Below are 25,834 nucleotides of genomic sequence, written 5' to 3'. Positions count from 1 at the left end.
TACCAGTGCATATGCAGTGCATCTACTGATGCATATACATATAGCCCAATTCCTCACCAAGACACAGAATGCTATCATCACCCAGAAAGTTCCTTCATGCTGCTTTCCAGCCATCCTCCACTCCCACCTACCCAGAGGCAACCACCGTTTTAATTCTCACTACCTAGGATGCATTTTCCTGTTCTCAACCTTCATCTAAATGAAACTGCTATCGTCTGAATGTTAGTGTCTCCTCAAAATTCATATGTTGAAAAGTATTCTCCAGGGGGTATTAGAGGTAATTGGTAATGGTGTTAGGAGGTCTTAGGAGGTGATTATACAGATTAGTGCCCTTAGGAAAGGAGCCCCAGAGAGCTCTCTCACCCCTTCCTCCATGTGAAGACACAGCAAAGAGACAGCTGTCTAGGAGGCAGGCCCTCACCAGACACCCAGACCAGACACCCAGTCTGCAGTCTTCTTTATCTTGGATCCCCAGCCTCTGGAATTGTAAGAAATAAATGTTTGTTGCTTATAAGCCACCCAGTTTATAGAATATTTGTTATAGCAGTTCAAATGGATTAAGACAGAAAGTGTTCAGTCTGAACTCCTGTGTAAGGGGTTCTCTCACTCAGTGTGATATTTTGAGATGCATCAAACTGCTTTATGTATTACTACTTTGTTCCTGTGTGTGTGTGTGTGTGTGTGTGTTTAAAGATTTTATTTATTTATTTGAGACAGAGCACAAGCAGGGGAAGTAGCAGAGGGAAAAGCAGGAGGCCTGATACAGGACTCGATCTCACAACCCTGGGATCATGACCTGAGCCAAAGGCAGATGCTGAACTGACTAAGCTAGCCAGATGCCCCTAGTTTGTTCCTTTGTATTACTGGGTGGTATTCCATTGTGTGACTATACCACATTCTCCCAGGGATGGACACTGGGCTTCCAGTCTGGACTATTATGAATAAAGCCACTAAGAATAATTTTGTACAAATCTTTAGCAGACATATGTTTTCATTTCCCTTGGGTAAATACTCAGGAATGAAACTTCTGGATCATGGGGTAGATGTGTGAGTATCTGACATCCCCTACCAATAATATAGAAGAATGTGTTTGTTTCACATTCTCACAAACATTTAAATTTATCAATCTTTCTAATTTCAGCTATTCTGGTGGGTGTGAAATGATTTAAGCTGCTATTTCCATAAATTTTCCAAAGTAACAACAGCAACAACTATATATATATAAAGAGAGGGAGAGAGAAAGAGAGATCAGGTTTGAAGAAAATATTGAAGGTGGTTTAGAGATTAAGATATATATGTCTCTCCCTCCCTCTCCCTCTCTCTCTCTCTCCTTCTCTATTTATTTATTTATTTATTTATTTGAAAAGCTCCGCTAGCCAAACCCAGTTTAAGAGAATCAGAGATGACTAAACGGATATGGGAAAAGCAGCCAGATACATTCTTCAATTTACAATTCTATCAATTATATTACAATACTGGAAAAGTAAATTTAATGCATAGAAAACTACAGCCTTTGCTGATAGGGAGATAGGATCTCTGTTTTCCTACAGAGCTGGTCTGGTGTGGATCACAACATGCTCCCTCAATTTGCTTCCTCATGGTCAAGGTCCTTGAGCACCAAACCTATAGAGCTGGCCCAGCCTAAAAAAATAGGAGTCAGGAATCCCCTAGACAATGGAGAGGGACCCCATTACTCCTCCCTCTCTCTTTCCAATACTAACCCTGGACCTGAGGAAAGGGAATTAACACTTTGGGGGCATCAACACTGTGTCAGGACCTAGCCTAGGCACAATACATACAAAGTCCCTTAATCCTTACAACACCACCCTATCAAGTTGGTATTGATAGCCTCGTGTTATGGAGGTGAAAGCAAGACTCAGAGAGATAAAGTAACTTGCCCAGGGTCACACGGAGTTAGAAGAACCAGGATTTGACTCTCAGTCTCTACTTTGTCCACCCTACCTGGCTAAGCACCTGGAACCCAAATTGGAGGGGCTTCCTAGCTTGGTTGGTGCTGGGGCCAGTAGCAGATGGTGCTGCATGTTTCTAGTCAGACCTGTTCCTCATTTCCCTTTCTCCTCTGTTTCTGCTTTCCAGTGTATCTGTGGTGAAGGCAGGGCTGTCCTATCTCTCAGAAGATGCAGATGTAAATGAGCTTTTGCCCTCCTCCTTGCAGCTGTAACTGTGTCCCAGGGCATGGGTTTCCCTCTCTCAGGAAAGAGCCATTAGTTTTCTTCCCTTCCCCATATGATTGGAGTGTGATGTGGAGGACATGCAGAGTCTCACACATCCCTCACTGCTCTCTGGTCCTCTTCCTCCTCATTCCCTCTGCCTGCTGGGGGGAAGAGGTAACTGTGTTCATCATGTGTTTCTCTAGACTGACTTACCTGCTCCTGAAAAGCACTAGCTTGCTCCTCAAATCCTGCTGTTCGGAAATAGTTGACGACATCCATCACTGCCCAGTCTGCAGGATCTGGAGGCCTCCCATTCTCCATGGAACTGCAAAACACAAACCCAGACACTTGTGGCAGAGCATGCAAGAGTATGGCCTGGCTCACCACTCAGTCTCCTTGGGGCAGGCCCTGGCCAGCCTGCTCTGGCCCTCTTTTCCCTTAGAACCATGGCCCTCTCTTTCCGTAGAGGCCCAGATCCCAGTTTACCTCTCTCAGGACCATAATCATTCTTGTGTTTCTTGGGTTCAGGACAACATTATTCTTACTGGCTCTTACTCTTACTGTTTTCCTAATAAACCATCAGACCCTTCATATGAAGTACTTCCTCATGAATTGGTTTTTAACCCAGAGATATTAGGAATGGTTCTGTGATTCTTGGCAACTCATAGGATAATACTCATATTGAATTAAGAACACCAGGCCCCTGTACAATATGGCCCCCAAGTACCTGTCTTTTCCCATCTCCTACCACCTTCCCCATCCCCATACATCCTCTCTACAGCTGTGAATCTACAGAGCTAAAGCTATTCCCCAATATGCTGTGCTTTTTCACAGCTCTGGGCCTTTGCACATGCTGTTCCAGCCACTTACAATGCCCCTTCATTTGTCTCTACTTGACACAATCTACCATTCCTACCTACTTCATGCTAGTTCCCATGCCACCTCCTCTGTGAGGCATTTTCTGGCCCCACCAGGGAACTGTTTAAGTTATAACTTCCTCTGCATTTGAGAACTCATCATTCAAACTCATTGCAGCACTTTCCACGCTGGATTATATATTCTACTTATTGGACAGTCTTTCCCATTAGTGTGGAAGATGTGGGCTAGGGATATACACCTGGTCTGAAGCATTTTATTATTCCTAGTGTCAAGCATATATTTAGGAACTCCAATATTTTTTTTTAATTTTTATTTATTTATGATAGTCACAGAGAGAGAAAGAGAGAGAGGCAGAGACATAGGCAGAGGGAGAAGCAGGCTCCATGCACCGGAAGCCCGATGTGGGATTCGATCCCAGGTCTCCAGGATCGCGCCCTGGGCCAAAGGCAGGCGCCAAACCGCTGCGCCACCCAGGGATCCCTAGGAACTCCAATATTCACATGACTAGATGATGATCAAGTATCTGAGAGGTCCTACAGATAATCTACCTCACTGGATTTAGAAAGGAAGGATAGGAAAAGTAGAATAGAGCAAGGACCCACCATTACTATGACTTTGCCTCAGTTCTGTTTCAGGAGTATTTGTCTGGGTTTCTCTACACCTCATCCAAAGAGATTCTTCCAGAGTGTACATGTAATCACATTGCTCCCCTGCTTAAAATCCATCAGAAGCTTTCCATTGCCTTTAAGATGAATTCCAAATAGCTTAACTTGGCTTAGGAAACCCTTCAGAATAAAGCTCTTGCCATCTCTCCTGCTAAGAATACACTATTGAGCAAACAGACATGGTCCTTACTCTTGTGGATCTACAGTCCTTTGAGGATTGACAATGAGCAGTAATCATACAACTAAATGCACAGCTGCACATTGTGGTAAGTGCTATGAGGGATAGGTATACTGTACTATGGCAGTTTAAGGGGTTAGGGGATGGATTCTGGTGGAAGTTTCTCTTGGGGTAAGGTCTAGGAAGCAGCCAGAAGTTAACTGTATGAAATCAGGAAAAGATTATTACAGGCTCTTCATCAGGAAATATATACATTTAAGGGGCCATGCAGGTCTTGGAAACCACATTGAGGAGTCTGGATTTTTGTCTATGAGCAATGAAACTTGCTAAATGGTCTTATGTAAAGGGGGTAACCTGATCAGATTTTCATTTTGAAAAAGAGAATTGGAAATGAGCCAGAGGGGAGGGAAGGGGTGGTCTACTGCAGTCATCCATGCAAGAGATCATGGTGATACAGTCTAGAGTGGTAGCTATGGACAAGGAGAGGGAGTGTGTGGATTTAAAAGAATTTTAACCAAGAAAATCAGCATGACATAATGGTGGACTAGATGTAGAGAATGAAGGAGAGGGAAGTATCATGGAACTGGATGGATAGTGGTAACTTCATTTAGATGGCACTGCCAGGTTTAGTTGAACCCACTGAATTTTAGGTACCATCTACATCCAAGCAGAGATTCAATGTGGGATATGAGTCTGGTGATCAAAGCAGATGAGTGGGCTGGAGGTATACATTTGGGAGACAGAATTTTTATTTATTTATTTATTTTTTTTTTTAAATTTTTATTTATTTATGATAGTCACAGAGAGAGAGAGAGAGAGGCAGAGACACAGGCAGAGGGAGAAGCAGGCTCCATGCACCGGGAGCCCGACGTGGGATTCGATCCCGAGAATTTTTAGATAGTAAGTGAAATCTTGGGAGAAGATGAGAAGAAAATTGGGCCTAGAACATGGGGGGGGGGGGGGGGATCAGCATGCTGTGAAAGTTGAAAGGATTCATGTTACTTCTAACAGAAATGAAATTGCCCAGACTTTGAGGATTCCTGAAAACCTTCAAACATCCAAAAGTCAAGACTAGCTGCACCTCTGCCTCATCCTCAGCATAATGTTTTTCTCATAGTAGGAACTTAAAATATTTGATTAAATAACAAACTTCTGTCTTAACTCAAGACAAGAGAGCCTTTAATCAATGGCACATAGGATCAATGATTTACCAACACAATACTTAATTGAGAAACAATGCTTACTAGTTAGTAGTGTTTTCCCTTTTGTGCTTAGAAATTGTGAATCTATAAACACTGTATGCCCATGAACACATGTACTCATATATATGAATGCTCACTACACACACACACACACACCTTCCTACCATTTAACAGATAATATACATGGGGAAAAAAAACTACTTGCACCCTAACACTGCCAAATATTAACTATGTATGTTGAAGTCAAAGTTAAATGGGTTTTTAAAAACTACCCAAATGCTAGGATTTTTCCATCATCTCATTAACATAGGCAATCATGAGCTTGACACTGGGCACTCCCTTTAAGAAAAGTACCATTTTCCCTCCCTCACTTGCTTAATGTAGGTTTGAAGAATATTTAGAAAGGAGTTGATTGTTCTAACAAATCTTTAGGTTTGCTAATCAGCTCTCTTCTCGCAGTGAGCAGAGAGTCCCATCGGATATACATTTCAGTGCCCTAGAAAACATCTGAATTCACTCTCCCTGTGGCTGACTTCAATTAACTGCCTTTCCTCATAAAGAATAGTTATCTAATTGTAAAAACAAAGTATGCTACATTGTAATTTTAGGATGGAAGGCTTTGCTGATTCTTCTTCCGCTGGGGGGTATGACATCATCACTTCCATAATTGTGAAATATTCCTGAGTATTAGCAATGCGGGAGAGAACAAAGACTTTACAATACTGCTGACAGTGTACCCAGAAGAAGAGGAGCACTGGACAACCAGGCACTCTCTCTTATTTAGGGTAAGGAGGCCCATGCAGAAGAAACAAGGGGCATGAAACCAATCCGTGCATTCAGTGATCCACCCTAAGTTTAGGCCTGATAACAAAAATCCCCCAAATAACTTAGAAGACCAATCACAGTGTTCGACTACTCACATCCCGAGAGGAGAAACCTGTCTCTCTTCATCTCTTCAGCTCTCCTGCACCTAGCGCAGGTCTGAGGTGCAGCATTGATGCAAAGCAAAGCTCTGTTATGTTAGTGGACAAAGAACCAGAGAGTACATAGAGTCTACAATACGCTCTTCATACATTTCCTATTATCAGCCTCTTAACTCGTCAACTGGCTATGGTAACCTGTTTTTAGGAAACTAAGGCTCAGAAAAGTTCAGAAACTCACCCAAAACCACACAGTAGATAAAGCCAGAATTGGATTCCATGTATGCTTGCTTCCAAATCGATGCTTTTCCACTCAACTCCTTGATACAACAAATATTTACTCTAAGCCTACTTATTTCTCAGTCCATGGCTAGACGCAGGGTTACAAGGCTAGGAACCATAGTCCCTGCCCTCAGAGAGCTAGCAATCTGGTGGGGGAAGCAGACATATAACAGCTAACTCTAAGTAATACTAGAATTGAGTGCTGAACAAGCACTATACTGAGGACGCACTCACTGGAGGGCCCAGAAGGTCCTGCCTGATTCGGACACCTTAGGATCTTCAATAGCAATTTTGAAGGGCATCTATTGCTCCAAACACATCCTAAGCTGGGCCTTGAGAAGGGATGGCTTGCAAAGGCAGGGACATGCAGGCACCTATTGTTACTTCAAGGTTGTTTATGCTGCTTCCAGTGGTTTTGGTAACAGGTTTTTTTTTTTTTTAATATTTTATTTATTTATTCCTGAGAGACAGAGAGAGAGAGAGAAGCAGAGATACAGGCAGAGGGAGAAGCAGGCTCCATGCAGGGAGCCCGATGTGGGACTCGATCCTGGGACTCCAGGATCACGCCCTGGGCCAAGGCAGGGATCCCCTTGGTAACAGTTTTAAAGAGAAAACTGGAGATCAAGGTCAACATGAAGGTGGGACTTGGGGAGGGTGGAGTGCCAAGCCTACATGAAATTTATGAGTACATTCCAGAAGTTGGATTTAAGTGTCACCCTTCCCCACTGGGAATGCCAGACATCTCCTAAAGGACTGCTAGTTGTGCCCAAACTGAGACACTTTGTTCCCTTTTAAATGGACCATTCTCTCCAAACCTTTTCTTATAATTTGCGCATGTCAAATTCCAGAAGGCATTTAAATGGCACTGTTTAAAACACCTCCCAGATGGTGGTTCCCATTGTGGCTGCTAATTTTGCACAGATGAAATAAGACGGCAGATATAAAAGTTCCATTATCGTTTGATATTTATTATTCACCATCATCATAGCAAAATGTTTCTTAAAATACAATGTATAAAGATGATAAATTCATGAATATTTTTCCAGGCATGGGATCTTTAAAATATATACATATATGTGTATATATTTTAACTTATTATAAAAACTTAGCAGGAAATGAAAGACAGAATTTATCTATGATCCCATCACTTAATCAAACCAATGTTTCCATTTAACCCAGTCACCATTGAGTCCCTGTGCATATGGGTCAAGTACATCGTATGTTGATAAAAATTATATCATGCATGGATAATTCACACCGGGAAATAATTATCCCTTAATTCAACAATCACTTCACTTTTAAAGAGAGCTAGAGACACAGTCATTGGGACAAAAATGCAATAAATAACAAATTTGGCAGATACATGCAGATAGAGACTTTATTGTGTTTTTCATATTGGTACATTATAATTTTAAGCGCTAGCAGCAGAAGTCTCCATTTTCCCTTTACACCTTAGTGAAGGCAGGTGGAACATAGCTGAAACCCTTTTTCAGAATCTAGCACGTGTATAGTTTTTAGTACTCATGATATGCTAGATTCTGAGGATTGATCAGACCAAAAGGAAACTGTGGATAAATATAATCCATGTGAGATTTCAAAACTCCATTACACTCATTAATTGCATTTCTGCTTTAATGTTCAGAGCAAAAGTTATTTTAGACACTAGTTAATATTATAGTGATATATTTACCACATTACTCCTTTTATAAAAGTTAATTCTCAATGTTACTTATGTTTCCATTCAGAAATGCATTCTAACTTTGTACTGCCTTAATCTTTGTAATTTATTTTCAAAATTAAATTAAACTACTCTTTGCCCATATCTTAAAACAGCCTTTGGCTAAAAGCAACATAATTCTGATCGTAATAAATTAATATTGATATTTTTTTTTGGCCTATGACATATCTAATAATGAAGGAACTAATTGAGCTTTAGTTTTATCTCTCCTCCTTTCTTCCTCTCCCTTCAACCAAACTAGCAGGGATCTGGCTAAAAGGCTGGCCTAAAAAGAGAAAGGATGATTCAAAGGTTCTTGACAGGACATTTTTCATTTTTTAATACTCTGATAAATAAGAGTTGACTGCATTTAGCTGCAGCATACTCAAGCAATGGAAGCACTGAAAAAGTAAATAATTCTTCAAGCCTTCTGTACATTTCAAATTCTTTAGCTTGGCATTCAGAAATTTGATTCAAACATAACTTTCCAGGCTTATTTCCCATTCTAAGTTTGTACTGAAATCCAACTGGGCAACATCCTGGTTTTTCCCATATCCACAGCGTGGTTATGCTGTTCAAAGTTCAGCTTCCAAAGATGAGAACCTTACCCATTTTTAAAAGGTACTGGTTAAAAGTCCTGTTCCTAATATACCCAATCTTTTATTCCAATCATTAATTAATTGTAATCTGCCTCCTATAAACCAGACACTTGATGAGCCTTGGAAACTCATTGTCTGGCAAAGAGGAGATTCTTGCCAGGTAAAGGATGAAAAAGGTTATGTGTGTCCTCTGCTTTATTCCAAAAAGTGGTTAAGGAACAGAAGGAATTGAGAGATAGAGGAAGGAAAGCAGAGAAGTAAAAGCCATCATGATAAGGTGAGTCAGGCTGCGCTAGGTATGTACAGAGGCTTTGGAGCCCTGAATCAGAAGAAATACCAAGAGCAGGTTCCAGGGACAGACAGGGCACCTTCCAGCATTTCTTTCCTCTGTACTAGATATCTTCCTTCAGGCTCATGGCTCTCCTCTGAAATCACAGGGCACTCTGTCTTTGACATAACTCTGCGGGAAATGTCTCCCCAGCACTCCACCCTATCTTTCTGAAAACAAGGGATTCTATAACTGCCTCTTTCCCTACCTGTTCTCAACTTTGTAGTACAAAAACAAAAAACAAAACAAACAACAACAACAATAACAACAACAACAACAAAAACCCAAAGAAAACCCCAGACCTCTGAATAAGCGTAAATAAGGACACTCTTCTCAAGAGGAGGCAATGAATTTTTTATTCACTATCAGATACAATTTGTGCCAAAACTCATGCTAAACACAAACACGTGTAGGTTTCGTATTCCAGTCAATATTAAGACAACTGTGCAAGCACCGCCCGAAGAGCTTTCCCCTCCCTGCTCTGAGCCACAGCACAGTGGTCACTGTTCCAAAGGACTTAGGTGTGGCTTTATTGCTTAGACAAACTCGGTTTTCCTTCTGTAGGGATGTTGGTAGCATGCCAGAAACTGTAGAAAACAGCAACCCTTCAGGGCTGATTATGTATAAAACCTTTATAATAAATGTTTGTGAATTTTGCTGGATTTGATGAAACTCTTGTTGTTTTCATGCTTTAAGTGATGATATGCTTGGCTGACTCTATGGTTTTATGCATTTTATTCTTTTGAAATATACACTTCTTTAAAAAGGGTAGTCATTTGCAATGGACATAATGGTACAAATCAAAACAATAAACAGACTCAATTCTTAATTCAAGTTATCACTTAAAGGAATAATTACATATTTATCATAAGACCATATGATAAAATTGAATTGTGTGGACCTACCCCAGCCCCCACCCTCTGCAGCCAATTCATATGTTGAAGTTCTAACCCACGATGTGATTGCATTTGGAGATAGGGCTTTTAGGAGACAGGACAATTAAGGCTAAATGAGGTCAAAAGGGTGGGATCCTAATCCAATATGACTGGTGGCCTTATAAGAGTCAGAATGCACATAACTGCAGAAGTCCATGTAAAGACCTAGCGAGAAGGTACCATCTACAAGCCAGAAAGACAGCTCTTATCAGAAACTGAATCTGCACATGCCTTGATCTTAGACTTTCCCATTTCCAGAACTGTGAGTGATAAATTTCTGTTGTTTAAACTACCCAGTCTATGGTATTTTGTTATGGCTGCCTGAGCCAATAAACTATGTATCCGTGAGCAGACCACCATAAAATCTTAAGGAATGAATTTTAGCTTCGCCAAGAAAAAAAATGCTGTACCAGTTAGAAGTGTCACCATTCATTCCCCTGTATCCTCTATATTCAAGAAACCATATAGCACCCTAACTTATCCCACCAAACATATCTGCAGAAGAGTTCATAACATCAGATCCTGATTAGAAAGGTTATTTTTCAAGTTTGAATTATTGGCTCAGTTTATCTTCCCTCCCCTACTCTTTTTTTCTTCTTCCCTCCTTCCCTCCCTTCCTACCTAACAAACCATTAAGAGGCATTTGGTAATTAGCCACTTAAAATGTTTTGGGAGTTTTATTTCCCTTGCTTTTAGTATAGAGGTATCTAACCATCATGATCACCTCCTGTTCCAGATTGCTGTTCCCTGGAAAGAACACAATGGTGGGAACCATGACTCACTGCATTTAGGTAGACAAGCATAGTGTTTGTGAGTCTGGGAAAGGTGGACAGAACAGATGGGAGGGGCCTTTTGGGGAAAGAGGACCCAGGAACTACCTAGCAGCTGGTACAATTCCCTCCTTGCTTTCAAAGAACATACATCTAAGGACTGTTGATTATTTATGTGGCACCACTAAAGAACAGGATTAGGAGTAAATGAACAAAAGGTGAAACCAGTGATCAGACATACGATTATTTCTATCAGTTACCTCTTTCTCTTTCACTAAGCAGCCAGGTAAGGAAGGGTTCCAGGCAAATAACCAAGTATCCTATATCCCATGAGGTTCTTTATTTAACCCTAGATGTGACTGCTTCCCTTAGACGTGGAGACCTGACTGGTGGATTGTTGTACATGTAAGCATTGTTAGATTTTTAAAATGAAGTTAAGTAATGGTAGCTATTGTTATTACTATTACATCAAAGTCTCTTTGATAATTCTACAATGAAGTCAGAGTTTTGAAATTCTAACAATGTTAATAATTTCTAACTCTACCCTAATATTTTACTTCTATCATTTACCTGCTAACCTCTAATTCACATGGGCAAAAACTTAACGCTTAATAGTTACTACAGTTAACAGCCTCAGAAGTTAGTATTACGCTATTAAAGCAAGTTTAAAACTTTGCAGCACCCATTACCAAGTATCACATTACTAATTATAAAATTTTTAGTTCCAAAATTAAAAAAAAAAATCTTTCTTCAAAATGAAACCATACATTGGAATGCCTGGGTTGCTCAGTGGTTAAGCATCTGCCTTGGGGCTCAGGGCATGATCCTGGAGTCCCAGGATCGAGTCCCATATTGGGTTCCCTGCATGGAGCCTGCTTCTCCCTCTGTATATGTCTCTGCCTCGCTATCTCTCTGTGTCTCCATGAATAAATAAATAAAACCTTAAAAAAAAAAGAAACCATACACTAACTGAAAAGGCAGAGGATATGGTAAGATATGCATGCAAGAAAAGGCATGACATTAATAAGAAATAGCTTCTTTTGCAAGTCCTTGCTAAACTTTGTTACTGAGTTTTCTATTGCAGCAGAGCTTTCCCACTGAGGAGTGAGGGGCATGGTGTTGGTAGGGAAATAAACTGCTTCCTGTTGAAAAGCTGCTAACTTATTATAAGGATCTATTATGTGGGACATTGGTTCCTCCTCTATCCTAGAAAAAAATGGAAGAAGGGACAAAGGCCCACTGTTGAAAGAGGAAGTAAGACTAGATGGCAAAAAAAAAAAAAAAAAAAAAATGACATTGAATACTTGTGATTTGTATAGTTAAGCACATAAATGTAAAATACCTAGAATTTTTTTTTCTAGAGTTTAGTAAAGATTCTAACATGGATCTAACATGTCCAAACATAGATCAATGATGAGCATCATTTACCAAGCCTTATGATTAATCCAAAATCTGTGCATCTATAATCCACGAAAACAGAATACTATAATCCCACTTGTTCAATAAAAGCTTATTTTGTGTGTCCTTTGAATGTATGTGTATGTTCTTATATGGGTATGTGTATATTTTTTTAAAGATTTTATTTATTTATTGAGAGAAAGAGAGAGAAGCAGGCTACCTGCTCGATCATGGGGCTTGATCCCAGACCCCAAGATCATGGCCCAAGTCAAAGGCAGATGCTCAACCGACTGAGCCACTCAGGTACCCTATATGTGTATATTTTTGAATACATGTGCATACAGGTGTACATTCTTGTATGACTATGTGTATACATATGGATATAGAAAGTATTTGTATACAAACTGTCTAGAAGGACATAGTCCAAACTATTAAAATGGCTCCCTCTTATTCAGTTATTTTTCAACTTAATAAATAGCCATGAACCCACTAGGCAAAATAAAAGCTAGGATCTTGACAATTACTACATCTATCCCCTCTTACTCCCCTGGCCTGAGGTACTCATTATCCTCAGTTTCATATTTGTGTAATTTTTCTCCTGGTGCATGTGTGCAAGAACTTCACCTGGCTATATACCTGTGCAACATGGTAGCCACTAGCTACTAGATTTTAATATTTGACTGAAGAACTGAATTATTTTTTTAAAATATTTTATTTATTTATTCATGAGAGACAGAGAGAGAGAGAGAGAGAGAGAGAGAGGCAGAGACACAGGCAGAGGGAGAAGCAGGCTCCACGCAGGGAGCCCAATATGGGACTCGATCCCTGGACTCCGGGATCACACCCTGAGCCAAAGGCAGATGTCCAACAGCTGAGCCACCCAGGTGTCCCTAAGGAACTGAATTATTAATTGTATTTATTTTTTATTAGTTTAAATTTAAATGTGAAAACATGAACAGGTATAAAATAGGTTTCTGTTCATCACAACTTCATTGTTTTGGTGTGACATTTCACTTTTACTGCTGCATCACCTAGGCTAATTTGTTGAAGTTGTGCTTTCAGATGCCTATGTCCTCTCTAGTATTTTACATAAACACACGACCAATCTAGTTGGTATCAACTGATTGATTCAGTTCAAATGATTTCTTCCTTCATACCTATTTAACACTCTAACGTGTTTGATGCAAACAGCTCAAGTTATAAGAATCTCTTTGTTATAATTGTAATTACGTTGACATTCTTAATTATTTTAATTATAATAAATATTTTTTGGTTAAAAAAAGTATAGATAAATTTTAAAGTTTAAAAAGGTAGCATACTACTGATGCAGAATTGAGAGGAGATGCAGACACTAACACTAGAACCAGAACAGTAAAGAAAAAAGGAGGCAGGCTGAAAGTATATTGGAAATTTCACGATGAATAGCAATTACAATTTGCTGGAGCAGAGCAAAAGAAGAAAAGCTGTTTGTTGTATAAAAAAATGGTAAAGAAAATAAAATGGACAGTACAAAGAGACACCTTCAGTCAATAGTAAATTTGGTAACTTCCTTCTCAACAATTAAAAAAGAATTAATGATGTTAGCCACTTGAATTCAAAATTAAATGTCCAACAAAATGTTTTGAAGTGATTTCAACTACAATCTGAGCTTATAAATTTGTAGAGCTATAAATGGCTTGGATTCTTGCACAAAAAGAAAACAATTTTTTCCATAGACATCTGTTTATATTCAGTTTTCTTAGAATATTATGAGAAAAGACTAAAAAGGTACTTCACAATAAGTGAAAAATTTTTCAGTCAAGCCACCCAACAACTGCCTGAAGAAGACAAAAATTTTTAAACAATATCTAAGATCAACTGGTTCAAAATCTGAAAAGCACAATTACTTTCCTTTAGCTTTAGATGAATAGTACAACATAAAAGGCACTGCCTAATTAATACTTGTGTGAAATATATTTTATCTCAAAAAGCTTCCAAACTTATCAAGAAATACTGTCAATTTATAACCTGAAAAATTGAACTCACATTTAAAATATTTTTAAATCTTTTACATCTGTCAAAGAAGAATTTCAGCTAGATATGAAAATATTAAATTCTATTCTGATGAATGGTACTTCAGCCATGTTAACTAAAAAAAAATCTGGATTTAATGTAATTCTGAAACAAATGACTGATGTTTCCCGTATTGCTTTATTCCACTGTATGATATTCATGTTCAGTTTTCTAAAGCAGAGTCTTGAAATGCCATGGATACCATTGTTAAATCATTCATTATATTTCTGAAAATGTTATGGATCAATGCCAGCTAGTGGAACTGTGAAAAAAAATAGAACACAAGGAATATAATGATGTGTGTTCTTTGCCAATGCTTGTTGGATAAGTCCTAGAAGAATTTTACAAAGATTATTGTATTGTTCCAATTTAAGATTTTATTAAAGAAAATGAGTGCTTGCCAAATTTTCAATGAAAACCAAAACATGGCACAGGATATTATATTTTTTCATTGATATCACACTACATGTGAATGAACTAAATTTGGATCTCCAAAAAAAAGGAAAAGCTGATTTGTGACCCAGCTAAATAGGCATAAAATCTGAAATTGAAACTTTTCGTAGTAGAGCAATAGTAGTATACAATAATTTTACATTTTTCTAATTAATCAATTATTGGTTTCTAATAAATCAATTTTAGGAAAAATTTTTAAAAATGACATATTAACACTGATAAACTTACAGTTGCCTATAAATTTATACACCACTTTGAATTCAATGTTAACTATATTGAGTTGGCATTCGTTTTAGTAAATTTATTTAACTTGGACAGACATTTTGAAACTGATATGCATTTGTTTTAAAGTCAAATCAGATCCTCTAAGAAAGAAGAACCAGTTTTATATGCATATAATACAAAAATAATTTTTTGGTACTTGATTCATTTATTGGAACTTTTAACTATATTTGGAATTATCTGGGTATATGATTCTATTTTTTCAACTGTAAATCTTATGAAATCAGATCAAATATTTCCAATGAAAATTTTGCACCCAAATCGAGATATAAAGCATAAAATACATAATAGATTTAGAAAATTTAGTACAAAATATGTAAAATACCTCTTTAATATGTTTTTAACCTACTGAAGCTTTAGTTTTCTCATCTGTAAAATGGGAATAATAATATATCCCTTAAAATATGGTCGTGAGGATTGACAAGTCTCATATAAAGTACTAGACATATGAAGGGACTTGATAAATATTAGCTTTGCAAAACTAAAGCTCTGATCAGAAGCATGTGGCCAGTGAAAAAGGGCTATTAACTTAGAATATAACATTTGGAAATGACCCTTTGTGACAATACTTTCCCCAGTAAAGCAACTATATTTTCCAAGCCTGGAAATAAAATGAAAGCAGAACAAGTGCCAGTCTTAGCAGATCTCAGAAATATCCATAAGGCCTGTGTTTTGTGCCTTTTGGGATCCTAATTATAATCTAACTCTACACTGTCCATTAGATTACCTACTAGTCACAAAGGGCTGTATTAATTAACTGGAACTTCCATTTCTGGTCAAGAGGGAGTAATAAGGCCCAGATTTATCCTTCTGCCTAAATAACTAAAAAAAGTAGAATAAAATATATGAAAGAATGGCACACCAGACATTGAACATTGATAATAAACGACATTGATTCCCGAAGGATGGAAAACAAGCAAGGTAAACTCTATTCACTTACTGCCTGAAGAAAGTTTAGACTGTGCACAGAAGAGAATCCTAAAGACTATGGAGGAAAGAGCTCTCAGCACGAGAACTCTGGAGATCTGCAGAGGCTTCCCTCAAGCACTCAACTGAGTAGTGATTATCACATACATGTGAGGAAACTAATGGAGTCTGGGGAAAGAACCACCCAAAACAATTAGAGAGCGCAGTCCTTGGGGATCATGCAGGGATGGGAAAACTGCTTGTCTCCATCTGAGCGTTGGCTAGAGTACAAAGATGGGTCTTGCCTTAGAAAGTGGGGAAAAATACCCTTAGACAAAATGCAGCCCTGGTCCTTTTTAAGTCCTTTTAAGTTTTAACGAAACTTAAAAGCAAGACTTAATGTGATCAAATTGTCTCCAGGTAACCTAACTGCATCCAAGACAGAAATCAGGTATATTTATAATTCCTATAAAATATCTAGCACCCAAAAAGCTAAAATTCACAATATCTGACACTCAATCAAAAATTACCAGGTATGCAAAGGTAGAAAAATACAACCCATTCTCACTGAGAAATTAATGGAAATGGACTGAGAAATGATAGAATTGGTAGTAGACAGGGACACTAAAACAGTTATAATAACTATACTTCATATGTTCAGAAGCAAGAGGAAAGATTGAATATATTAAGCATAGATATCAAGGTATAAAAATAAGACCCAAGTTAAACCTCTAGAGATGAAAACTATATTGTCTGAAATGAAAAACACACTGAGTGGGATTAACAATAGATTATACACTTCAGAAGAAAAGATTAGTGAACTTGAAGGCAGAACAATAGAAACTATCCAAAATGAAATACAGAGAAAAAAGAATGAAAAAAAAATCTAGGGCATTAGTGAATTGTGGCACAGTATCACATGATCAAATACTCCATAACTGGAGTTACCAAAGGAGGGGTGAGGGAAACCAAGAAATAATGCCTGGGAAATTTCCAAATTTGATGAAAACTAAACCTATAGAGTCAAAAAACAAAACAAAACTCCAATCACAAGAAAGCTGAAGAAAACTATATACCAAGTTTCATAATCAAATTGCTTTAAAATCAATGATAAAAACATCTTACAAGCAGACAAGAAAAGAGACACATTTTATGTAGAAAATCAAAGATTGGAAAAAGACTAAATGTTTTCCCTTACAGAAACAAAACTAGTCTGTCTAATCTCACCACTTCTTTGCAACTTTTTGTTGGAGGTCCTATTCAGCGCAAAAGGCCATTTAAAGAAACAAAATATATTTACATCGAGAAGGAAAAAGATTGCTTTTACTCACACAACATAATTATCCGTGTTAAATAGATGTAAAATAGCTAATGGAATCTACCAAAAAGCTACTAGAACTAACAAATGAGTGTATCAAAATTGCAGAATATGAGGTCAATATGCAAAAATCAATTGTATTTCTATATACTATCAACAAACAATTGGATATTAAAATTTAAAAGGCAATACCATGGTATTATACCATTAATACCATGTTAATAGCATGAAATTATAAAATTTTGTAGGGATATATCTCACAAAAGATGTGCAGGACCTACAAATATCTGGAAAACTACAAAACCTTGAGAGAAATTACAGAAAGACAAAGTGAATGGAGAATAATACTGTGTTAATGGGTGGGAAGACACAATATTGTTAAGAGATCAATTCTCCCTAAGTTGATCTATAAGTCAACGCAATGCCATCAAACCACCAGCAGGTGTTTTTTTTTTAGAAACTGACAAACTGATTCTAAAAATCATTTGGAAATGCAAAGAACCTAGTAGAGACAAAACAAGTCTGAAAAAGAACAAAGTTAAATAGATAACATTACTTGATTTCGAGATTTGTTATACAGCTATAGTTATCAAAAGTTGTTATGTTAGCATAAATAGATACAAAATTATGAACAGAATACAAAATTCCAGAAATAGATCCACACATATATAATCAATTATTTTTCAACAAAATTCAGGAACATTTCAAAAATGGTGCTGGAACAATTGGATATTCATAGGCAAGAAGCCCACCACCACCACCATCATCAACAGAAATGAATTGAATCCTTATCTCACAACATATACAAAAATTTACTCAAGAATCACTGTCCCAAGTCAAGAAAATATAAAAACATCTTTGTGACCTTAGGTCAGGCAAATATTTCTTAGACATGACACTAAAAGCACTATTCACAGAGTGCCTGGGTGGCTCAGTTGGTTAAGCATCTGACTCCTGATTTTGGCTCAGGTCATGATATCGAGCCCTATCCCATGTCAGGCTATCCTGGGCATGGAGCCTACTTAAGATTTTCTCTCCCTCTCCCTCTGCCCCTCCCCCCTTGAGGTTCTCATGCACATGTGCATATTCCCAGATAAATAAATAAATCTTTAAGGAAATAAAAAAGATAAACACTATTCATAAAAGAAAAAACTGATAAATTGGAGTTCATTGAAATTAAAAACCCTCACATTTCAAAAAAACACTGTAGTAAGAATGAAAAGACAAGTCATGTACTACTAGAAAATATTTTCAAATCATGTATATAAGGGACTTGTATCCAGAACATATAAAAATTCTCTACAAAATAACACTTAAGTAATTAGCCAACAAAAAGATGGGCAAAAGATTCAGATATTTTACTTAAGAAAGATGTATGGATGGCAAATAAGCACATGAAGAGATGCTCAACATCTTTAGTCATTAAGGAAATGAGAATGAAAATTACACCTAATAGACTATCAAATATGAAAAAGACTGATCATACTGAGTTCATGAGAATATAGAACAACTGGAACAGTTACACACTGCTGGTGGGAATGTAAAAAGACACTCAGTTTAGAAGAGAGCTTGGAAATTTCTTAAAAAGAATAATATACCCCTAATAATATACCCGTGCCAGATAGCCCAGCAATTCCATTCCTATATATCCAAGAGAAATGAAAGTATATGTCCACACATAATTCTGTATGCAAATGGACAAAGTATCTTTATTTGTAATACCTGAAGTATAGAAACAACCCAAATGTCTATCAGCAAATAGATGAATAAACAGTGAATACACTGTTGTATATCCATACAATGAAATATTACTCAGGAATAAAAAGTAATGAACTATTGGTAGACACTATAACATGGGTAAATCCCAAATTAATTATTTTGGGTAAAAGAAACCATACCCCAACAATCCTCTCAAAAAAGTACATTCTGAATAATTCTATTTATATAAAAGTCTAAAATAAGTCTAAACTAATCTAATAATAATAAGTCTAAACTAAAAAAGTCTAAACTAATCTATAGTGACAGCGTATCAGTGGTTGCCTGGGTATATGGTGACAAAGACAGGAGAGAAATTATAAAGGGTTATGAGAAAATTTGGGGAGCTATCTTAATTGTGGTGATGGTTCCATGGGATGTATACAAATATCGAAACTTACCAATTTTATACTTTAAATACATGTCAGTTATATTTCAGGAAAGCTGTTAACTTTTAAAATTTCTTAAAATTAATAGTTCAGTTAATCAGTTACACTAGTCACATTTCAAATTTTAAAACAGCCACATGTAGCCAGTGGCTACCATTTTGGAAAGTGCAAGTGTAGAACATCTCCAACACTGTTCACAGGACTACTTCCTGGGCAGCACTGATCTAACTCATACAGAAAGAAAAAGAAAGCACATCTGTTTCTTTCATTTCTCCTACATTTACCTACCCTAAATAAACTCCAAGAATGGGATGAGCATGCCAGCATGGCATTGAGATATACATTACCCGAGAATCTTTAAAAGCAGATTTTATTAAGTTTATTTTAATGTAACTTTGCTGTGAAGCAAAATATACCCTCTACTCACAAACATGTAGCACACTGTTCCCTCATATCCTAATTTCTACAGATTATATTTAATTAGTTTTCTCCAAAGCTCAAGTTGGGGGCAATTTTAAAATAAATGACACAGAAAAATGGAACAGACAACACTCTCTTGGAACTTACTTTCCTCCTTGTAGTCAAAGTGGTTATAGCTTCAGAATAACATCTAAATAGGGATATACATATTTTTCATATATTCACAGATAACTTATGAGTTACCTTGAAATATGCAGCATGTTTCAGAATATGCTATACAATACAACTGAATTTTCCTTTTTAAAAGAATCAAGCATATAACAACAAAGTTTCAAATGTGAGAAGAGACATGAAAACAGAACACTGTTATGTACTGAAATGTTTCACATTCAAGAATCAGTTCATAAAATTAGTAGGACAGAGTTGTTCAACTTCACATTCTAACCAGAGCTTTTTTCTTTCCTTTACTATAGGTCTCGATTTTGATAGAGGTGATTTTATTTAAAAAGACTCGAATCCTCTGTTCTGCCCCCACCCTTGTAGCCTATGGACTTGGAAGGCAGAGCCTGTTTGCTCAGTGTTTTGTTTCAATATACAGAATGCGGGGCTGAGATCCTCCACCGTCCCTGTTCCAAAGCCTGATACGCTAACCCTTTATGCACAGTTGGATGCCTGAGTCATCTCTGTCATCGAAATGGAATAAAGAATACGGCAACTGGGGTTGGAACGGGGTGGGGGGGCAGGGGGAGAAGGGAGTCTGATGGCCAGTGTAGACCCAGCAAAATAACCCCCAAACAGTGTATCGTAGTAGATAAGCAAGAAGTATAAAAATAGAAACCAAGTCCCTCTGTTGTTTGCAGAAGCAGAACTCACAAGCCAGTTTCACTTACTTTTTTACACCGACAGAGCCATTTTCCTTGTTTTCCATGTCAACAGAGAGCATGGGAAGGCTGCAGGGTTCCTTTACTTCAGCAACTAATCAATAAGGGAGAAAAGCTCGTGTTTAATTCTTAGAAAGTGAGAGAAGAATATATATTCTGAATCGGAAACATAATGGTCCCTTTTACAGCTTCACACCAGTTCACGTATGTTTGTTTAAACCTCCAGTTCCCTCAGCGGTTGGAGAGATGTGATTAAACCTAAAGAACTGGAGGAGACGGAGTGGGGTGCTTTCATCTGTACTGGCACTCCCTGCCTTGACAATAAGCATTTGCAAATGAAATTGAATCCTCCTTCAAAACAAGTGCTGTGTGAACTGGCACAGCTTCCCCTGGGTGCCAAGCTCTCACTTAAGACATTGCAACTCACAAATGAGTCAAAGTCGAGAAAAACAATCCCCCCTTTTCCTGCCCCTTCAGACCGCGGGCTATGATTTCTTTTTTCTTTTTTTTTTTTAATTGCTTTTTTTTTTTTTTTTTTTGGTCCACTCACAAACCTTCTATTTTTTCCATTGCAATGCAAAAGAACACTTAAAGCTTTTGTCAGTTAAGTATTCCCCTACCTCACAAATTCTCAAAGAAAGCCTCAAAAACCTGTGAGATGGCCATGCTGTGGTAAAGCTGGAAGCTCACAAAAATGTCAGATAGCCCTGAGCACAGAAAGGTGGTGCTGATGTGTGTGTGTGTGTGTGTGCAAGAGAGGGGAAGCAGCTCATTAGATTCATGTAAAAAAAAACAAAAAACAAAAACAAAACAAAAAAAACACCAAAACATCCAACCAAGGAGATATATAGTAGCATCCATCACTTTGTCTTTTTGTTCAGTAGGATGAGGACTGTGGAAAAATAAATAAATGAAGACCCTCCACAATTAATATGCAATCAGCAAGATGAAAAAGCTATGAACAAAACTGCTTTAAAAGAACTAGTTCTGAAACGTGCTTGTTCTACAGCTGAAGCCATAAATTAAATACATTTCCCCTCAAATTACTTTCTACTTCGGCGCTCCTTTCCCCTGGGATTACTCTGACATGACAAGTGCATCATTTAGTAATATTCACAAGATTTTTTTTTTATCACTGTTAGAGAAGTAGATGATTAACAAATAATACTGTTAAGTGTGGGATAATCTTCACTCCTGAGACACAGACACACACACACACACACACACACACAAAACTTCCAGCTGCTAAGCCACTTCGATCATTCATAGAGAAATCCCACATTTAATATACATAGAGATATTAACATACATTCACACACCGTCACAGTGTAGACAGGAGATAGTGCTGCTGCTCCAAAGCCAAAAGAATGATTTCACTTCAGTTGGAAACTGTGACACATTTCACCATTTTTCTAAGCATCTCAGATAAAACAAAACAAAACACAATGATACTCTGTAGCACCAGACTACATTGTCTTAGTATTATTATTAATTATTATTATTATTATTCTTTTTTTTTTGTGCAAGAGTAAAAAGAAAACCTACCTAGAAGCAACTAACACATGTCATTTTTTTTAATAGGCTTATCAAGAACAGCCAAAGAAACCCCAATGTTTTCTTTCACAAAGTAGGCTGGCAAAGGAATTCAATAAGGAGGTACAATTTGACACAGTGAAATAAAACCAGGCTGGCTCTCAGCCAACATGACGTGAGGAATCACACACAAGCTGCACCAACTGCCTTCTGGTTCATGGCTGACTTTTTAAAGCTACAGTGTGCCCGTTCACTTTTGCTAACTACCTTCAGCACAATTAGTGCAAGGCAATCATCAATCAGGAGTCCAGCACTGCAGAAGGCTCCCTGCACCTGGCTTGTAAGGAAAAACGAGTGGCATCAATAGCCTCTTACTTTCTCCCTCCCCTTCATTGTTGCTGCAGGACAGGTTCTGGCTGTGGTTCTGAGCGACGAATGTCGGGTTTCAAAAACTATTTTCTCCCCACACGCCCCCCTCCCCCATGGGAGGGAAACAAAAAAACAAAAACAAAAACAAAAACAAAAAAACCACAAGAGAAAATAAGAGAAAGAACCTAGTGCTATTACTGGCTATAACCAGTGAATATGCAGGAGCTGCAGTCCTGTGTTACTCTTTCTTCCTGAGAGACACTCATCGGACAAAGTTTCCAGGGCTGGCTTTTAAAATAATCTCTGTAAGAATAAGGAAAGCACCGCCCCGCAGAAAATTCTTTTCTTCTTTCTACAGGAAGTCACATATTTCAGAGGATGCAAAGTGGATGACCAGATCTTTGGAAAACACCTACGTTCTTTCATTTTGGCATTCAACCTAGCAGATGAAGTCGGCCAAAACTCAGAATGAAGCAAACCTCCTTCTACAAAACAATTAGTTCTGGGGCGGGTTTAATCTTAAAAGTTCATCCCGGTCACCCAGGAAGCGTAATTCAACAAATTTAACTAATGTTTACCATCTATGAGCGCTGGGTACTGTATTTGCTACGTATGAGAAAGAAGATGCTATGCCAACCCCCATATACATAGTTGTCTCCTACCATTCAGGAAATGGGAAGGTGGTGTTGAGAGACTTAGGCATGATCTTTTAAATTACCCTGGTCAATCCCATAGGTCCTTTGCTTGGCTGGGACCACTGCTGAAGAGAAACATTCCCATTGCACAAATATGCCGCAGATGAATAGCAAGTATGCAGCTGTCATCGAAATAAACACCAATCGATATTTGGACACTTTTAGCTCATGATGTCAACTAAACCACTCAAGATAAAGGCAGACAATACAGGTTCCCAAGAAGGATACTAGAAAAAGTCATTTGTGTAGAATTCAGGAAGAATTGAGGAGAAAGTGGCAGGTCTCCCTTTTCTTTAGTAAATTTTGAGGGCCCTAGAAGAAGATTAATCTGAATGTGCAACCTGAATTTCAAAGTCCAGAATTTTTTCCCTTACTTATTCCAAGAGTGGTATTAGAAATGCTCAACTTCTTGAAAGATCATCACTGAGAACTATCACAAGTGCTCTCTGCCCATCTTTACCATTGCTCCCTTGAAAAAGCCAACAATAATTTAGGGACACCTTCTAAAAATAACAATAATTATTAGCAGTAATAATTTAAGGGCACATTCTAAGTGTTCATTTATTTTGGAGGACCATTTTTTGAGTCGGGTCAAACAGTTGAGTCTTATCACCATTGAGTAAGATGATGGAACTCTCCTGGAGATAGAGAACCCTTTCACTCTGGATGAAAACTGATGGGACTGGATCTGAAATTCCTGAAATGTGCTCCAACTAAATTCAAATGGACTGGACTGTGAGTCCTGGGGGTTGAAGCAGGGGGAGGAAGGTGTTTCAACGGCACCCTCACGCCATGGCTCAGAACAAAATTTGTCCAGCTCTCCAACTCTTGAAAGGAGGCAAAGAAGATGTCGTTACACCTGTCTTTTCCTTAGACACACCGCATGGGGGGAAGGTTTCTGTGAAGTTTCCCCATGATTTTCTTCCTACACCTACAGGACATCTGCTTCTCTCTCTCCTGTGCTGTGATCAAGTTTGCCTATTGGAGAGGGTTAAGGCTTTCAGAAGGTGATGTAGGAAATCAATCCCATTTAAAAAAAAAAAAAAAAAAAGGGAGGGGGGGAGGTGGGAGCCAAGAAAGCATCCTAAATTCTAACCACAGCAGGTTTTATTTTATGAGCTATTTTCTAAAATATTTATTTATTTATTTATTTATTTATTTACTTATTTATTACTAGCTAGTTTCTAACTTTGGAATAAATTGGCATTTGTGGGTATGAGCATCTATACTAGTACTCACCCACTTCCTCCTCACTCTCTCCAACAAACGGACTTAATTAACCCTCTTTCCTGCTAATAAAAATGATGTGTACGTTGTGTGTCTGGTGTGTACGGAGCCTGCGGAATGGATGGAGTGCGTGTATCCAATGCATGCTGCTGTGATGAGCGTAACGTGTCGTGTGTGTCGAGTGTGTAGCGTGCACGGTGGGTTCTGTGTAGTGTGCAAGCGTGGGAGGGGGGTGGGGGGAGACGCGAACAAGATCTTCTGATCCAGGGCATGGTGGGGGCCCCGCTAGGTATCTCGCGCGGGAGATGCTCATGTTGGGATTGAGGCAGAACTTTCGGGCACACTCGGGGAATGGGCTCAGGACGCGAGCGGGGTCTGCAAAGGCGGGAAACCGGTGCCTCCGAGGGGGTTTCCTTTATTGCTCAGCACCCATCCCCCGCCCCCGGGCCCCCACCCCGGGGACCAGCGCTGTGTCCCAAAGCAAGCGCTCGCCCTGCCTGCCGCCACCGGGTCGGCCCTCCGCGGTGTCCAGCCCACATCGCGGGCGCAGACCTGGCTCCACGTGGCCGCGCACGGAATCTCGAGAAGTCTCCGGAGGGCAGGGCGTCCCGGGGCGGCGGGAGGAGCGCCCCGGAGGGCGAGCGGCGGGGCCGCGCGGAGGGCCGGAGAGGGGGCGCCGTCCGACAGGCAGACGACTCGCGGCGGCACCGGCGACACGAGGGGAAAGTTTCTAGGACTTTCAAGAAGCAGCCGTTCGTCCTCGAGTCGGGGCGGGGGGGCTCCCCGGGGAGCCGGGAGTGCCCGCAGCGAGGGGGCGTGCCGCCCGCCGGGCCCCGGCTCCCGTGCTGAGCCCCGCCCCGCAGCCCCCGGCGGCCGCGGCTCTCTCGGCGGAGCCCCCAGGTCCGTCCGGGGTGACAGGCTCCACGCTCGTGGGCGCGACACGCTGCAGGAGCGCCGGACGCACAGCAGAGACGAGGGCGGGCAGGGCGGGCTTTACGGCGGCTTTCTTCGGGGCCTTCCGCTCCTGCAGGGGGAGAGGGTGGCCGCGCTCGCGGTGCCCGGGCTGCACGAGCGTGCATCACTTACCTCCCCGCATGGCCGGCGCCGGGAGGCTCGCCCCGCGCAGAGCTCGGCGGCCGCCACGCGCCCAGCGCCGGTGCGGCCCGCGGGGCGGGCGCGGGGCACGCCGGGACTTGTAGTCCTCCGCCGGCGCGCGGGCGGGGGGCGGGGCGGGGGTCCGAGGGCGGCGGCCGCGGGGAAGCCGAGAGGTCACGCGGGGCGGGGCGGGGCGGGGGGCCGGGGGCGCGCCCAGTACAAGTCGGCGAGGACGTGTGCAAGAACTTGAAACCTCCAGGGAGCTGGGGAGGTGGAGGGGAGCGCTCCTAGAGAGAGTTGTAAATTGGGGGTGTTCAGGCTGATACCACCCTCGCCCGGTCTTACTCGCCCCTGTGAACTTTTAAGCTGGGTTTGGGCAGCAGTGGCAAGTGGACCTTTCCCCGAGCCAAAC

The 25,834-nt window shown here is 39.7% G+C and overlaps 1 protein-coding gene across 5 annotated transcripts in view; it reads right to left on the bottom strand.

The window, feature by feature from the left end:
- Nucleotides 1-25,484, bottom strand: part of SAMD13 (sterile alpha motif domain containing 13) — a 40,660-nt gene extending 15,176 nt beyond the window's left edge. For 4 of the 5 annotated variants that reach the window (XR_013384212.1, XM_077905221.1, XM_077905224.1 and 1 more), the window contains exons 1-4: nt 25,414-25,484; nt 20,513-20,597; nt 2,388-2,499; nt 364-478 (exon numbers count right to left, since the gene is read on the bottom strand). Coding sequence is in view for 4 of the 5 variants with exons in the window: in XM_077905221.1 (XP_077761347.1) it covers nt 364-478; nt 2,388-2,499; nt 20,513-20,597; nt 25,414-25,423 (322 nt within the window). In the remaining variant the exon portion in view is untranslated. The remainder of the gene's footprint in view (nt 1-363; nt 479-2,387; nt 2,500-20,512; nt 20,598-25,413) is intronic. The other variant, XM_077905220.1, reaches the window with a different exon arrangement.
- Between the last annotated feature and the right edge of the window lie 350 nt (nt 25,485-25,834).

Source organism: Canis aureus, chromosome 8 (genome assembly GCF_053574225.1).
Source record: "Canis aureus isolate CA01 chromosome 8, VMU_Caureus_v.1.0, whole genome shotgun sequence".
Classification (NCBI taxonomy): domain Eukaryota; kingdom Metazoa; phylum Chordata; class Mammalia; order Carnivora; family Canidae; genus Canis; species Canis aureus.
This window is presented reverse-complemented; position numbering and strand designations above follow the sequence as displayed.